Genomic DNA, 18,217 nt, shown 5'->3' with positions numbered 1-18,217 from the left:
TAGGTGTTCTGCAAAGCGGAGACCACATTGCAAGCAGTGAATACATTGGACTAGATTATGTGATGTGCAGGAAAAACATTGCTTCACCTGGAAGGTGTGTCTGTGGCCTTGGATACTGAAGAGGGAGGAAGTAAACCAGCAAGAGTTACACCTTCTGCAGTTGCAGTGGAAGGTGCCATGAGACTCTGGGGAGGTTGTTGGGAGTGAAGGAGGTGTAGACCAGGGTGTCTCAGAGGAGATGCGAAAAGAAGGTGCTCACCTTCCACCCTACTAACCTTCACATAAATCATATCATCCAAAGACATTTCCATCACCTGCAAATGGACCCCACCACCAGGGATATATTTCCCTCCCCACCCATTTCTGCTTTCTGCAAAGACCGTTCCCTCCGTTACTACCTGGTCAGGTACATGCCCCCCAACAAACCACCCTCCTGTCCTGGCACCTTCCCCTGCAACCGCAGAAATTTCAAAACCTGCGCCCACACCTCCTCCCTCACCTTCATCCAAGGCCCTAAAGGAGCCTTCCACATCCATCAAAGTTTTACCTGCACATCCACCAATATCATTTATTGTATCCGTTGCTCCCGATGCGGTTTCCTCTACATTGGGGAGACTGGACACCTCCTAGCAGAGCGCTTTAGGGAACATCTTCGGGACACCTGCACCAATCAACCCCACTGCCCTGTGGCCCAACATTACAACTCCCCCTCCCACTCTGCCGAGGACATGCAGGTCCTGGGCCTCCTCCACCACCACTCCCTCACCACCCGACGCCTGGAGGAAGAACGTTTCATCTTCCGCCTTGGAACACTTCAACCCCAGGGCATCAATGTGGATTTCATCAGTTTCCTCATTTCCCCTTCCCCCACCTCACCCCAGATCCAACCTTCCAGCTCAACACCACCCTCATGACCTGTCCTACATGCCTATCTTCCTTTCCACCTATCCACTCCACCCTCCTCTCTGACCTATCATCTTCATCCCCACCCCCATTCACCCATTGTACTCTTTGCTACCTTCCCCCACCCTCCTCTCTGACCTATCACTTCCATCCCACCCCCATTTGCCTAGTGTACTCTATGCTACTTTCTCCCAACCCCACCCCCCTCTCATTTATCTCTCCACTCTGCAGGCACCCTGCCTCTATTCCTGATGAAGGGCTTTTGCCCGAAACGTCGATTTTCTGCTCTTTGGATGATGCCTGACCTGCTGTGCTTTTCCAGCACCACTCTAATCTAGACTTTGGTTTCCAGCATCTGCAGTCCTTGTTTTTACCGTTGTGAAAGGCTGACAGGGAAGGAGATATGTGCATGGTGGTGGCATCCCACTTGATGTGGATGCCGGTGGGATAGTAGGTGAGGATAAGGGGCGACCCTATCACTGTGGTGGGAGGGAAGATGGGGGCGAGGGTCAACGTGTAGGAGATGGATCAGACTCAGCTAAGGGCACTGTCAACCACAGTGGTCGAGAATCTTGGTTGAGGAAGAAGGTGGACATTTTAGAGGCCTCCTTGTCAAAATTGGCATCATCAGAGCAGTTGCAATGGTGATGGAGGAACTGGGAGAATGGAATAGAGACTTTACAAGAAGCAGGGTGTGAAGATGTATTGTCAAGTTAACTAGGAGTCAGTGCGTTTGTATTGGTTAATAGTGGTTAGCCTATCCCCAGAAATGGTAACAGAAATGTTGAGGAAGGGAAGGGAGGAGTAAGAGATAGACCAGGTGAAGGTGAGAGTGGAGTGGAAATTGGAAGTGAAATAATTAAATGTTTCCATTTCCAAAAGAGAGAAGGAAGCAGCATCTCTGACGTCAATGATGTGCTGGACAGAGAGTTGTGGGTGGGGCTCAGAGTAGGACTATACACGTATAAATCATCTGACGAGAACATCTCACTCAAAGAGCAAAGGAAGAATGATAAAAAACAATTAAAACAACTTATAGAAATTATCATACTGTATAACCTTCTGCATTACCTTAGTAAGGATGACAAACTGCACATTAGAATCAAACCAGGGAAAAACAAACTGTTAGTGACAAGGAAGTGACATCTGATTTGATGAGAACTTCACCAGCTAAGCTAAGACTGAGACATGAGGCTCCCCAAAAGCAGAATGGTGGAAGCAGCTTGAGAACAAAGACCTGGCAGTAGATTCTCGACAGATAAATGAGAACATGGAACGGCTCAGGGGAATTGTGAAAGACCTCAGAATCAGAGGAGAGGAGACCAGGAAGATCAGGCTGGTTTGGGATGGAGAGCAATGGGAATGAGCCCTTGCTAAAGTGATTAACCATCTGTTTGATCGAGAATGGGAGGATATTAGGAAGTTTAGGCACGGATGATAGTGACATGCATATGGACTATGGATGATAGTTCAGATGAAGCACAATCTTAAGCAGCTGCAAATGGTGAAGGTACCTGTTTGGATCAACAGTACACAGCTAGCTGAGCTAATTAGAAATAAAGGGGACACTGGGTGATTGTACCCTAAAAGGCTTAACAAGGGCCACCTTGAAGTTCCCAGCTGCAAGGTAAATGAAACCACCGGCACAGGGATGGTTCTGATGATTCCAGGGGTAACTGCAGAAATGAGATCCTACCTCCACTACCAGATGGAAATGTAGGCATTCTAAGGGGATACCTCACTACAATACCACCTCACCCATATTGATGTGACATGGAAAAATGACATCTTATATGGGATCTCCCTCAAAGGATGGAAACAAAGGGACAGGATCACCAAATGCCCAGTACAGAGGCAGCAAGAAATACCAGCAGGGTAAAGTGGCAAATAGGTCGGTTAGTAGGTCTAAGGTTGGCCATTCCTGAAAGGGTGGAATTGCTGTGGCAATTTACAGCAAAGTGGCAACAAAATGGCTGAATTGCAGAATATAGCAAAAAAATAGCTGAAGGAAGAATTGAGCTTAAGAAGCAAGATTATTATCAACTACCCTTGACAAAAAGATGACTTCAGATGCAGTAAGTATTGTTTTTGTTGTTGTTGCAGAAGTACAGTGAGATAATATACAAACTAAACCCTGTGAAGGCCAGTAGACCAGTTATGGCAAGAAGTGAAATAAAATCTGTGAGGAATAATTTTAAATAAAGTGACTTGTGCCATTCTGAAAGTTTGTAACAACAACTTTACATTCCTCCCAGACAGTAAACATTTCCCTCATAGCTGATACTTACCTTCCCTTTGTAAGTGTTAGGGATACCCATTTTTCTCAGCTAACATAAAATGGCTGCCCATGATCTTGACATAAAAATGGCTGAAGAAGATTGTTAGCTGAGACAGTAATTTACACAGTCACAATTGTGACCATTGTATTCATGCCAACCAGATAAGTGTCTACTTGAAATCACATAATAGGGTCTTATTAAGAAGAAATAAAAAACATATTTACTATTTACACCAAGAGGGCTCTGATGAGGTAAGCACTGACGAAAGCCCTCGTCACAATCTAATTTCAATTGGTCTTCAATATAGAATAGAAGGTAAAAAGCTTGACTCACATTAGTTAAGACCTTTGAGGTGATTGTAGTTGCATATTTGTATATACATGTATACGTATAATGTGTTCAACATCAAGGGATTTAATTGGATTCCTGTAGATGGTCAGCTTTAGACACTGAGACTGTTGTGATCATGAACATATCATGAGATCAAGGGAAGACATAGGGTTATCCATAATGTTGCTGATCATTAACCATGCAGTCACATGATTAACTTGATTGGATATGTATGTAATCAATTACTAGTATGACTAGTATGTAATTGTCAAAGGCAGGCTGAAAACAAATGTGTAAAAGTTTATGTTTTTCCTTTGTTTCAGTGAAGAAGCTACGCAAGTCCCCAGAGGTTTCTCCCCACCGGTCTAACATCAATAAACTCTTTACAAGTGAACACTGGGTGTCAAGTGATTTGTTTTGTCATTCCCCTACAACATTCTGCTAAAAATGGAGGCATGGACCACTGGCGAGTGAGACTGTGGGAGTACACTATATTTGTAATGATCTGTATCCCTGGCTTGATTGGTGTCCTGTCACAATCCTGTACTTGAATCTTTCATTGGATCCACTCAGTTTGAAAGGTTACCAGGATAACAAGTGATGTGACTCGTGGATGATGACGATTACCTGGAGTGTCATCCTGATGTAGAACCCTCCGGGATGGTCAAGTTAACTGGGCACATAGCTATGAGACCTCCGAGTATGGTTGCTTTGTAGTAGGACTGAAATGAAAAGGTCAGATCGTGGCCGCGATTTGATGTGATCCTTACGCTAGCAGATAGTCACAGTCACTTGGAGCTCTAGTGGGCGAGCAGCCAGTGAGTGGCATTCCATGACCCACTGAACGGGAGCAGTGTGGAAGAGTGTCTGAGTTTTGCTGCCTGCAGAATGAGCCATGCTGATGTGTTTTCTCTGTTATGATGTGCACCCAGTTTTAGGAACACAGTGGCAGTGTCCAAGTCATGCCTCAAGGATGGGATAAGGGGCCTCACAGATCCAGCCACTTGTGAGCCCACTACTCTTATAATCAATAATGGCCACCACAGTGGGACTGGGGTCTAGAGGGATCCCAAACAAAATTCTGAGCAGACAAACATAAGAAATTAATTGACTAAGTGGTTAAAGTTCATTGGAACCCCATCAACCCACCTGGTTTGCAAAGAGGCTAGTTAAAAGAAGTGAAACATAGAAGCTAAAGCCTTGATATTACTTCTTCAAGCTCATGTAGAGTTAACAAGACACCTGAAACAATTGTTGAAACTTTATTGCTGGAACAGCACAGCAGGTCAGGCAGCATCCAGGGAACAGGAGATTCGACGTTTCGGGCACAGGCCCTTCTTCTGATTCCTGAAGAAGGGCCTGTGCCCGAAACGTCGAATCTCCTGTTCCCTGGATGCTGCCTGACCTGCTGTGCTGTTCCAGCAATAAAGTTTCAACTTTGATCTCCAGCATCTGCAGACCTCACTTCCACCTGAAACAATTGATAGAGAAGTAAAAGATGTCTAAAGTATATGGCTGAGCCTGTATTCGTAACTTAAGGTAGTCATCTTGAGAATGTGAAATAAAAAATTCTGGGATTTACCTATTAAAGAACGGAAACCAGCAAATCCATTCTAGATTAAAGATTTTAACAATCTAGGTTTGTTCACTGTATCATTTCAGCTGCATGAGACTGTGAGCTTTTGCTATAAATTCTTATGGTCCTGCTTCACAACCACCTGATGAAGAAACAGCGCTTCGATAGATAGTGTTTCCAATTAAACCTGTTGGATAATAACCTGCTATTGTGTGATTTTTAACTTTGTCTACTCCAGTCCAACACTGGCTCCTCCAAATCATAGATACCAAACTGTTTACTGCAGCTGTGTGGTGAGATTTCTTTACTAATTGCTGGTAAGAGTTCCTTTCATTCATGCAAGTGCTGTTTTGTCAGTTAATTTCTTAAAGGGATAATGGCCAGTTAAAAGGTAATTAGCAGGTACTTAATCTACTCAGGTCCAGGAGATGGTTGGTAATGGCCGATTAATATTATAATGTTTTGTGGAGACTTGATGGGGATGGTATTGTTCTGTATGCCGATAAGGTGTGGAAATGCACTCATGGGTTTGAAAGAATTATTTTTTTGAATTTGGATGCAACAGAAAAACAGTTTTATGAATGAATGGATGAAACCTTGTTATCGTAAATAGTAGGTTAGTAAAGGGTTATGAATGAATGATCGGAACCCGGTATTAATGAATATAGCAAGCTGGTGAGTGAGTTAATACCAATTTCTGTGAGATATGTTTTATTTTTATGCACGCACATCACAATTAGTCAAATTTTCTAAATATGTTAAACCGAATTACAGTAATTTATTGCAATCATCTGTAAAGGGCAGAAGAAATGGAACAGAAACTGAGTGACACTGAAGTGAACACAATGCATGCAACTTTATTGTAAATTCATATAATCAAGGTTTTAATTTTTGATACTTTTGAGCTTCCATTGAAATAAGCATTTGAAAGAGATTTTAAAATGGTGATTCAACTAATCTATCTTACAAATTGTTGACTAATTATTTCAAAATGGATTCACTACAATTTCTCAGAAAATAAATGAAACATTTTCAACATCAACCATACTTATATAGATCTGCGTAAATCATACTGATGGTAATAATTGACTTCAATCTTTTTTTTAGAACAAGTGATATATGTTTGAAAGCTGAAGAATATAAATCAGGTGCTTATGAAGAAAAACGATCAATCTTCAGAGTTCATCAGGATCTATCTTGAAGAAACCATTCATAGTGTACCTACAATAAATGGATCTTACTGTGAGAGGAATGGTCAGTGGGGATTGGGTAATGAGAGGGCTGAAGCTGCAGCTAGTAATGTACATCATAAATTTATTGTTAACCTGATGACAGGACAAATAGCTTTTTCAACCTGTGAAGTTCTGAAGAAGGGTCACTGGACTCAACATGTTAACTCTATTTTCTCTCAGTTTCGACAGCAATCTACAAGTGTTTGATTAAGATTTCCAGCATCCACAGTTCCTTGTTTTTCTTTCCTCTTGTTGAGAATTAGAGACCCTAACACTGTGCCACAAGGTTTGATGATAGCATATTTATCCCACTTTAAACCTTAACTTCTCTCTGCCAATAAGTACCATCTTCAGATTGTTAATGGGCATGAAGGAGAATTCTTGTTAGCCAAGGGCTATCACAGGGCATCAACCAACTTTTGACAAAGCAGTACTATGAATCTGGTTTGATGACATGTCAGAGGAGAACAGACAGAATAATAATAAATAGGAACAGGTTAATAACACTATGAAGCTAAAGAATTCAAATGAATGCCTTTATCTCTTTAATGTTAAACAGCAGCTGGGGATATAAAATTCACCAGATGCAGTTTCTCCCACAGTATTCAATCACTAACAATGAGTGATTGAAGTACAATATCATCATGGATATAGAAGTCAGATTAGAGCAGATACAATGACTAACTATTTTTGTCCTTATTATTAATATTAGATATTCAATCTCACAGAAGAGTCTGTAAATTATCATAACTAGATATCCTGACTCAATATTATGATTATTATTAACTATAACAGATTCACAAAAAACATTCTGTTCTAGAAACCGGTCATGTCAGTGCCCTATGGTCAGTATTTACAGCCCAGCATATGTAACAGCTCTTATACAGGATGGCTATAAGTCATACATGAAAATTTATTGTCCTATTAACATCTCCATAGAATTGCATTCTTGAGACCAGAAAGTCAACCATCATATTGTAACCAGATGTTTATACCGCTTTGCAGGGCTGAGAGTTTGGTCCAGGTGAAAACTATCAGGCACAAATTTAACAGGAAATTTTTGATGTTTCATTCCTTTGTTACTGAAACAGAGGGAGTAACTGAGACAGAGAATACGCTAAAAACTTGAAAGAGTACTATTGAGCACTCAGGAAGCAAAACAAGTTTTCATGGTGACAATATTTGCATAATGAAAAGTTTGCAGGGACTTAGATTCAACTGCAGAACAGGCTTTTAAAAAGGAGATTCTGGCATAGTGAACCAGTCACTTCCAATTTCTGCTCAATGTACTGAGATGATCTCAAAGGTTAATACAATGCTAAAATATATAACTAGAGAAACAGATAGAAAATTAATAGATTACACTGTGACTTTACAATGCACTGATAAATTGGGGATTGTATTCTGTGTACGATAATTACTAACACTCTGGAGCAAGTGCAAAGAGGTGTGATGTTAGTAATCCCAATGTTGATACAATGACGATAAGAATCAGGCCGATCTGTACACACCTTGGTACATCTATGACGTATGCTGCAGCATACTAGAATACAGCTGTGAGGGATAGAGACAGATTGAATTCTGCGGTCGAGAGAGAGCACATTTGTAGGAAAGGCTTGGTAATATTATCAATTTTAAAGATAGGACATTTTAATGCTGAGAAAGTTTTACAAATTATTTGAAATAATTTCTTCACTGACAATGTGAATCTTTTGGAGCCATTCCCCATGCAGTGTAAAGGAATAAATCGGGAACATTGACTGTTTTGCTAGGAAGAATTAGGAGTGAGTTAATGTTAAGACATTCCACAGGGATTCTGAAGTATTAAGGTGATTGAAAATGGTGTGATAGTTACTGTTTAAAAGGATGTCCTTCAAATGGACAAATAAAGTGTGAGCATCAAATGGGACATTATTGTATTAATGGGACCTGTTACAATTGACTGAGAGCATTTTCACTCAACCTATTTGCTTGAGTTCAAGAAAGCTGATAAATGCCTTACTTAGCATTCTATTGTGGATTATTCTTTTACGATTCCTTCAACAGAACAGATGATGGACTGGGGATAAAATAAAACAGAATGCATAATCCTGAGAGAATGAATTAAACAATTAATGTTTGCTGTGTGTTTCATATCTGTGAATGTATTTCAGTGAGAAATGGTGCTTGTGAAAATGTAATCCTCAATTGCACTGTTAACATATCAGCTCTTTGGTTGAATAATCCCAGCATCATCTTGGTATAATGCTTAGGCAAAGGAATTAGAGACTGAACTAGATCCTGAGATCAGACATCTGCAACAAGGATAGCTTTGTTCTATACATCAGTCAGGAAGAGAATGGAGAGCAACTTGTCTGTTGTAAATTAGGCTCCTGATTGCCTAATTCTGGTGACTGTGGAAATCCTGGAGCAGATCCTTCTAACAATGTACATGTAAAGATTGTTATATATATCTAGAAGCAAAGGAAACACACTAATACAACATATGGCCCAAAAAATAACTGAAAGGTGACATTATACCGTTGTCAATCACTAACCAAACTCGATCACCAATACTTAGCGAAATGATGGTGCTTCCTGATACAATACCTATCCTAGCTCTTTGACCCTCCAGATCTGCAGTATATTCTGTTACATTATTTTTTTGAAGAGCAATTACTGGATTTCGACCCATTTCACAGTGAAATGAAAATAGATAAGCACCAGGTGTCTGACAAGTGAAGATTCCAGTTTCACAGTTGAAAACTCCTTGATTATTGAAGATCTCCCTCTCACATGGAATTGGTGTGTTACTTGTCAGATTGGCTGTTTGAAGTTCGACTGAAAAGGCGGGTGTTTCAGGTTTAACTTCATGTTCCATTGATCCATTGGAGTGTGGAGATTTGTAACTTTCTTGGAGATCTGAAAGAATTGTAACAGTAAATCACCATGTTTGTTTGGATAGCATAAAATTCAACATTGATTTAACATTGCAGCATTGATTCTCTGGAAACAGTATCAACGTTTACAGAATTAGAAGGCCAATGAGAGACAATTTGTCATGTGATCTGTTATCACAGATTAGCACTCAAAAGGTTGGTAGTGATGAAGGGCTTTTGCCTGAAACGTCGATTTCGCTGCTCCTTGGATGTGGCCTGAACCGCTGTGCTCTTCCAGCACCACTAATCCAGAAAGTTATACATCTGTGTCTATATTCAGAAGTTACATGACACCAGGCTATTTTGCACTGTACCTGATGAAGGGGCTGCACTCTGAAAGCTTGTGTGATTTCAAACAAACCTGTTGTACTGTAACCTGGTGTTGTGTGACTTCTGAATATAGTCCAACCCATTCCAACGCTGGCACATCCACATTGTGTCTATTTAACATTGTTCACTCAATACCTTCCAATGGTACTCCCTATTCTGAGTCTTTGGATTTCAGCTCTTACCTGTACAGCCAGGTGGTTCTTGGTTCCACTCTCCATTACTCAAACAGGTTATCGTGTCTCCTCCCACCAGACTAAATCCGGACTCACAACTATACCTGACTGAAGACTCACAGATTGAGAAAAAGCCGTGAGGAACAACAGGAACTGGGCCACAGGGGGTCACTGTAGAGGGAGCAAACATATTAGATTAGATTCCCTACAGTGTGGAAACAGGTCCTTCAGCCCAACAAGTCCATACCGACTCTCCAAAGAGCAACCCACCCAGACCCATTTCCCTACATTTACTCCTGACTAATGCACTTAACATTATGGACAGTTTAGCATGGCCAGTTCACCTGACCTGCAGATCTTTTGTAATATGGGAGGAAACCGGAGCACCCGGAGGAACCCATGCAGACACGGGGAGAATGTGCAAACTCCACACAGACAGTCACCCGAGACCGGAGTCGAACCTGGGTCCCTGATGCTGTGAGATAGCAGTGCTAAACACTGAGCCACCGTGCCGCCAATTAGGAGAAAGAAAGCCTAGAGCTGCTGAGAATATTTGAAGCATTGTGTACATCACAATACCATATTTAGACCAGAATCAGAGAATTAATACAGTGCTGAAGATGGGCTCAAAGTGCTGAATATCCTATTCTCTTTGATTACACTGGCAGATTTAGTCAGCATTGTGCACAAAATTAACTGACTTATAATGGCAGCTCTCTGAAGACTGAGCCCAGTCCTATCATTTCATACCTTGCACATCTTCCCTCCATGCACTCAGGTCGACCTGTGGGATCTCGCTGCAGTTTACAAATCCAATTGGAAATGGATGGAATCTAAAGGCTTGCTGAGGAAGGAAATTAATCCCTGTGTTATCACAGATTATTCTGGACAAAGAGATGTCTTTAAGAGCCTGACGCTGGTGGGCAGGAAACGTTTCATCATTTTCCCACCAGAATCTGAAAAACAAAGAGAGATTTTTCATTGTCAAATCTCTGAAAGGTTCAGATCAGAGCTAATTTATTGATTACAAACAGTATCCTGGCATTCCTGACTATAGGAACTGTAGGTAAAGCTGGGAGGGTTACGGATATTCAATGAGTCCATGTAAGATTATGATGAGAGAGAGGGATTTGGATTTTCTGAATTAGATTACATTACAGTGTGGAAACAAGCCCTTCAGCCCAACAAGTCCACACTGACCTGCCGAAGCGCAACCCACCCATACCCGACATTTACCCTTTACCTAACACTATGGGCAATTTAGCATGGCCAATTCTTCTGACCTGCACATCTTTGGACTGTGGGAGGAAACCAGAGCACCCGGAGGAAACCCACACAGACACGGGAGAATGTGCAAACTCCACACAGTCAGTCGCCTGACGCGGGAATTGAACCTAGGTCTCCGGCACTGTGAGGCAGCAGTGCTAACCACTGTGCCACTGTGCTGCCTCGATTGAAGGCACAGATTCAGTTTCTCAGTCTGGAGTATTAACAAGGATTCTTTGTTGTTATATTATGACTGAATTGTTTTCCAAATGTATATCGTCAATTTCCCTGCTGCCTTGCAGTCAGTAATCTATTTAGTCTAGCAACCACATGGTAAGCAGTAAGTATTTTAGAGGCTAAATGTGATTTCTAACTTATGGGAACTAAAAACCATAACATTCTGAACACCGTTCTTATCTAATCTTACAAGACACTATTCTCACTCCTGTCATTAGATATCTCCTGTTTTTAACTTAATCAGGTCCTATTAATGCCTAAAATTCTCTTGCATTTCCTGCTTTACTGCCCAGCACAACTAAATGGAAAGTGAATGATGCGTATTCCACTCTCCAAAGTGATTCAGTGTCTGATCTGAATTTTATGGACTTGATTTGCACACATTACAGGGTTCACTTCTGAATGAAAGGACACCTGAATTTCTCTTGAGAAGCTTCTAGGCAAAATGAGGGTGAATGATTTTGGCCAGGAATGCAGCAGTAATTGCAGAGCTGGGATTAAGCCCAACATTACCATATTTCCATAGGCAGATCATATTAAAATCAACATGAACATCTCCAACATTTAAAATCAATCCTTTGGAAAAGGTCATATAAATTATATTTGTTTATCCTCCCAGTAAATTTGGGTCTTGTCCTTTACCCCAATCATTTTAGCCTCTCTTTACCTTCAAGACATATTCATCTTCATGGCCTTTTTCTTCCCATCATAATTTTGCACAATGATGGAAAACCATCACCACAATCAATCACAAATTTGGCTGCCAGATGGCAATTTTTGGCAGCTCTAATCCCTGATCTACAATTGTGAAGTGTAAACCCACAATGCGATGAATGTGAAAGCTTTCATTTGTTCTTGCACTGGTATTATTGTCCCTTACCTGTCGCCATCTCTCAGGTTCTTGAATTGTTGTCCTACTAAACAAGCCAACAAAGGGCCCACTCTGCCACCTGTTACGAAAGGTTCGGAGATTGCCCCCACCCACACGTCGATATTTTCTGGAGTTCCATACAAGTTGAGGAGCTCATTTGCTAATGTCCTATTCTGGAGAATTTGCCTCAAACCACCCCTACCCCTAGGTGTTGGAAGGCCACAGAATCTCCGCCACTCATAGTAACCTGTGAATACAAAGAGAGTAAAATGTAAAGTACAAAAGTCAATTTTTTTTCCTTCTTTTCCTTCATGGGATGGGGGCATCTCTGTCTGAGCCAACAGTTATTGTCCATTCTTAGTTACCCTAGAGAGGATGGTGGTGAACTGTCTATTGAACAGATGCAGTCCATTTTGAGTAGGTAGCACCATAATACCATTAAGGAGCGAGTTCCAGGATTTTGACCCAACCCATCCTATCGGAAGGATGTTGTGAAACTTGAAAGGGTTCAGAAAAGATTTACAAGGGTGTTGCTAGGGTTGGAGGATTTGAGCTACAGGGAGAGGCTGAACAGGCTGGGGCTGTTTTCCCTGGAGCATCGAAGGCTGAGTGGTGACCTCATAGAGGTTTATAAAATTATGAGGAGCATGGATAGGGTAAATAGACAAAGTTTTTTCCCTGGGGTCGGGGAGTCCAGAACTAGAGAGCAAAGGCTTAGGGTGAGAGGAGAAAGATGTAAAAGGGACCTAAGGAGCAGAGGGTGGCGCATGTATGGAATGAGCTGCCAGAAGAAGTGGTGGAGGCTGGTATAATTGCAACATTTAAAACACATTTGGATGGGTATATGAATAGGAAGGGTTTGGAGGGATATGGGGCGGGTGCTGGCAAATGGGACTAGATTAGGTTGGGATATCTGGTTGGCATGGATGAGTCGGACCAAAGGGTCAGTTTCCATGCTGTACATTTCTCTGACTCTATAACTCTAAAACTGAAGTGGTGAAATGTTTCAAAGTTAGGATGGTTATACCAGAAAAAAAAACACAACAAACTTTGGTTTATGGGTGCACAATGCCTGAGGTTTGATGGTTGGCTAATGATTTGCTGCTAGTGCTCTGTCAATGCCTTTCTGAAACAAAGTGAGCAAAGCGTCATTGAATGTAAAAACTTATTACTTGTGTCTCACCATAACCAGAAAGAGATGTGTGTAGAGTGATTGAAAAGTTTCTACTTAGCGTCTGTCTATTATGGCAATGTCTGAAGATATGAAGAGCTGGCAAATGATGTGTGAATACAAGAGTTGTCAGTTCATACACCATGGACTACCATATTCAATTTATGACTGATCCTTGGAAGTTCTTTTGACAAACAGCCACATTTTAAAGCACTCATTTTGCAATGCCATAAACTGCTTCCTTCACTGGCACCCTCTGGAACATGTACTGGTAACAGACTGGAATTACTTAGTCCAGAGCCTGGAGTAATTACTCTGGTATGATGACACAATCTATAATAGTTCATCTGCAGTGAACAATGGACTAACAAGTGGCAAGGGACTCTTGTACCACCCAAGTACTAGGCAATGACTGTTTCCAAAAGACAGGAATTTAGTTATCTCCCCATGACATTCAATCATATTATGATCATCTAACAGTCAGCAACTTCGTGGGAGATTACTATTGACCAGAAACTGAATGACGCCAGCAAGATAAATACTGTCATTAACAGCAAATCAGGTGCTGGCATTTCTGAGGCAAGTACCTCACCTCTAACTCCCCAGCGCTTGTCAACCATGTACATAAGGCACAAATCACGAGTGTGATGAAATACTTTCTACTGGCCTGGATGAGTGCCGCTCCGGCAACAATACTCTAGGAGATGAATACAATACAGAATAAACTAATCCACTTGATAAGCTCTATGAAACATTTGTGCTCTCTATGAATAGCACATATGGACAGCAATATGTAGCATACACAAGATGGAATATATTAACTAAGTTGGCCTCCTTCAGCAGCAGTTTCCAAATCTATAATCTATAATACCTGTAAGGACAAGAAAATACAGGAAGGAATTCAAACAATCAAAGGTATTACTGTTCCCGAGAATGGAACATTGAAACAATCTCTAATGATTAAGGACTGCACTCAGACTGGAGGGCTCATCTGAACCTTCACAAAATGTGCAGGATTGATAAATAATCCTGGATTTGGCCTTGGAAAAGCGGCAGAAAGTCCACCAACAGAGATGTTTCACCCAAGAGGAATGATGTCCAGGTGCTGGTGTTGGACTGAGGTAGACAAGGTCAGAAGTCACATGACACCAGGTTATAGGTCCAACAGGTGTATTTGAAATCACAAGCTTTTGGAACATGGTCCTTTGTCAAGGGAAGTGTCTTCACCTGATAAAGGTGCAGTGCTCCAAAAGCTTGTGATTTCAAATAAACCCGTTGGACTATAACCTGGTGTCATGTAACTTCTGATCTTTTAGATTAGATTAGATTACAGTGTGGAAACAGGCCCTTCGGCCCAACAAGTCCACACCGACCCGCCACCCACCCAGACCCACTCCCCCACATTTACCCCTTCACCTAACACTACGGGCAATTTACCATGGCCAATTCACCTAACCTGCACATTTTTGGATTGTGGGAGGAAACCGGAGCACCCGCAGGAAACCCACGCAGACACGGGGAGAATATGTAAACTCCACACAAAGAGTCGCCTGAGGCGGGAATTGAACCCAGGTCTCTGGCGCTGTGAAGCTGCAGTGCTATCCACTGTGCCACCGTGCCGCCCATCTTCTGCAGAGGAAGACTGACAGAGAGAGATAAAGAAAACCTTGCAAGCTTCACCAACCCATCCAAGTTCAAATATGAGAGATAGATCTGGTGGGTCTTGAGACAAACAGAGAAGATACTGTAACTAAGTGTTAAGTGGCTCGCTTACTTGAACAATTAAAGTTGTGACTGTTTTACTGGTTGTTCAACTTCTGTTTGTTTGTTGGCCTCGATACTACAAGATACCTGGATAAATATGATTAACTGACATATAGATCAAAGTGTTTGGATGAATGTGTTTTTCCACAGACTAGATTGCTCTCCGCTAACCTGCACTGGACACCAATATTCACATCTACCTTTCCACATCATTGTTGAGGGAAATCAGTTTATCTCAGGGACTGTAACCAATATGTTCCTGCTGGTTTCTTGATAATGTGGCTCCAGACACTGAAATTCTTGTAATACTTCACATTTTTACAAATTTGCATTTTGGAGTCTACCCAGTGTTTATTTTCCACTTACCTGGGAGCCCGTGATCCCGGGAACGCTGCAAATTCAGGGCACCCAGGTCCATGCCTAACCGGGAGGTTAGTTCAAACAGTCTCTCCCGCAATTCGTCGTGCATCATCATACCTTGTGTCTGCAATTTAGCTGGACTACCCACCAATCCTCGCATGAGGGGATCAACTCCACCTAGTACCAGACAGCAAACAGTCAAACAGGATGTCTTAATCCATTTCCTAGTTCTAATCCTGCTTTTTAATGTGCAATTGAGCATCAGTATTTAAAAGCATAAGAAATAGGAGCAGCCTCTTTAAACGGTTCAGTTAGTCCTATTATTCAATGATTAGGAGATGCCAGTGTTGGACTGGGGTGTACAAAGTTAAAAATCATACAACATCAGGTTATAGTCCAACAGGTTTAATTGGAAGCACTAGCTTTCAGAGCACTGCTCCTTCATCAGGTGGTTAATGAATCGTGATCCTGGGAACGCTGCATATTCAGGGAACTCAGGTCCATGCCCATGATGGTTCATCCACCAACTGATGAAGGAGCGGCACTCCGAAAACTAGTGCTTCCAATTAAACCTGGTGTTGTGTGATTTTTAACTATTATTCAATGTAATCATGGCTGTCTTTTCATATGAGTTCCATTTTCCTGTACTAGCCCCATATTCTTTTGTTCACTGGCATTGGCCAATTGATTTAACATTTTCAAGGCCTCCAATATGGAATCAGTAAATCTGGGGGTCTCAAGTCTGTTCCTACCTTCGCTACCTTTAACTTTACAGTACAGGCAATTAATAGAAGCTTTGTATGTGAATGCAGTTCTTTGCTGACTCCTTTTGTAATATTCAATCAACCAACAGCACAGCTCATGCCTATTTTGTTGTTCTATTCATTTAAATGAGGAGGCAGCACAAAGGTTACTTGCTGTTTGCCTTACAGGACTGAGCATAAACAGACCAGGGAAGGACACCAGCCATACAAAGGGGCAGTGGTCAATATCTCTTTCTCAGGTTTGAGGCAGTGCTTCAATAAAGTAAGCTGGAAGAACAGCACCTCATTTTCTGCTTGGGGTCTCTGTTGCCCTCTGGACTCAGTATTGAGCTTGAGCTCTCCCATGTCCTTACCCTGAACCCCACACACCAGGCCTTGTTATCACATATTCTGCTAATACACACAATCCATTGTTAGTCACTAACTGTCTCCATTAATAGCTATTCACCCTCCTAGCCAGATTGTTATCCACTCCTTCGTCTGTCCAATTATTCTCTCTCTTTGGGCTCTATCCCCACCTATCCTTTACTCCTTACCCCCTCCCCACCCCATTCTCTGCATATATCCTGACATCTACCTCGCTGCCATCAGAATGGTTACTGGACCTGGAACATTAACCCTGATTTCTCTCCACAGATGCTACCAGACCTGCTGTGCTTTTCTGGCAATTTCTGTTTTTGTTTCATTTTTTACTCTATCTTCCCATCTTCCAGAGCTCTGGACATAAACATTAACTGTTGGAGGTGCTGATTTTTCCAGGATTAAATTTATCCACTTACAGCTAGAATCTAGTTATAGTGTAATCATGAGACTATTTGCCCATTACTGCAGTGGAAGGATGCTCTCAGTCTCACTGCAATCTCTCAGGATGAAATTGCTGCCGTCATATTAAAGATTTTGCCTACCTTCCTGGATCAATCTCTCGGGAGTGAAGAAAGCCTGGTGCAGGTAAATGTTTCCAAATTGAGGGTGTTCCTGGTAGTTTTCATTAAGGCGGAACACCAGTGGTTTAATCATGAGATGACCAAGACGTAAACATGCTGTTGAGAAAACATTGGCAATACCGGGATCGACAGAGTCATTATAGCCTTCATAAGATGGGACAAATATTTGTGTTGCCTCGTCTCCGATTACCAGGGGAAGATATTCTTTGTAGGTTATTATCTGTAACATTGAGAAACATGAAATAGAAAAGTAATCAGTATTATGAGATCTAAAAATAATAACCTGGAAAGAGATGAGTAAGTGTTGGGCTCGAAAATGATCTGTTTGTCGCTGGGTGTTATTGGTTTTAGCTCTGGCATAGACAGAAGGATTAAGGTTCTGCCACTTTTGAGGTTTGGGAGTGAGAGTGAGAGCAAATTGCCGTTTACCCGAGACCTGGGCAGGTAATGAGACTTCAGGAAGTAACAATCCGGTTTAGGAGCTGAAATTGTTAAGTTCAGCCTTTTACCTCAACAAGGAGAACTCACAGAACACAACAGGCCATTTGATGCCTGAACAGGGACATTTCCTGTCTGACCTCACCTGGCAACCACTCTCAGTTTCAAGTTCCTCCCAGGTATCTTAGTCCCCAACTCCATTTATCTTTATGTTGAAATCTTTCACACAACAGGACTTGCTCGTCCTAGTATTCTTTAATATTAATTTTGAGTTTCCTGTTGTGATTTGCAACTTTATGCATTGTAAGTAACTTGCCTGCGTGGACCTTTGCCAAATCCCCTCATAATTTTCATCAAGCACACCTTGACCTGTCTTTGTCTCCCAAAGAAAACAAGTTTTGATTCCATAAACTTTCCACAAGGTAGATCTGGAATCCACTCAATTGTTCTCTCTGTGACTATTATCATCAATATCCAGTGGTTTCCAAGTAGTTATGGTCCTGATCTAGTAGTTAGAGGCCTGGTTTAATGCTCTGGAGGTTTGAGTTCATCCAATGACAGTAGATTATTTAAATGTACTTAGTAAATAAATCTAGAAATATGTTTGGTATCAGTAATGGTGATCTTGGATGGATTTATTGATGGCAACTTTAGTCGTGCC

The 18,217-nt window shown here is 41.6% G+C and overlaps 1 protein-coding gene across 1 annotated transcript in view; it reads right to left on the bottom strand.

Annotated features, from left to right (window-relative positions):
* Positions 1–5,925: 5,925 nt before the first annotated feature.
* Positions 5,926–18,217, bottom strand: part of LOC122564096 (eosinophil peroxidase-like) — a 28,662-nt gene continuing 16,370 nt past the window's right edge. Inside the window, exons 9-14 of the mRNA XM_043718657.2 lie at positions 17,080–17,338; positions 15,417–15,587; positions 12,125–12,362; positions 10,492–10,697; positions 9,751–9,912; positions 5,926–9,221 (exon numbers count right to left, since the gene is read on the bottom strand). Coding sequence (XP_043574592.2) covers positions 8,794–9,221; positions 9,751–9,912; positions 10,492–10,697; positions 12,125–12,362; positions 15,417–15,587; positions 17,080–17,338 — 1,464 coding nt within the window. The 3' untranslated portion in view covers positions 5,926–8,793. The remainder of the gene's footprint in view (positions 9,222–9,750; positions 9,913–10,491; positions 10,698–12,124; positions 12,363–15,416; positions 15,588–17,079; positions 17,339–18,217) is intronic.

Source organism: Chiloscyllium plagiosum, unplaced genomic scaffold (genome assembly GCF_037043375.1).
Source record: "Chiloscyllium plagiosum isolate Xiang-an unplaced genomic scaffold, Cpla_swu_hap1 HiC_scaffold_31, whole genome shotgun sequence".
NCBI classification, from domain to species: Eukaryota; Metazoa; Chordata; class Chondrichthyes; order Orectolobiformes; family Hemiscylliidae; genus Chiloscyllium; species Chiloscyllium plagiosum.
The sequence above is the reverse complement of the archived record's forward strand: the minus strand, read 5'-3'. Positions and strand labels throughout refer to the sequence as shown.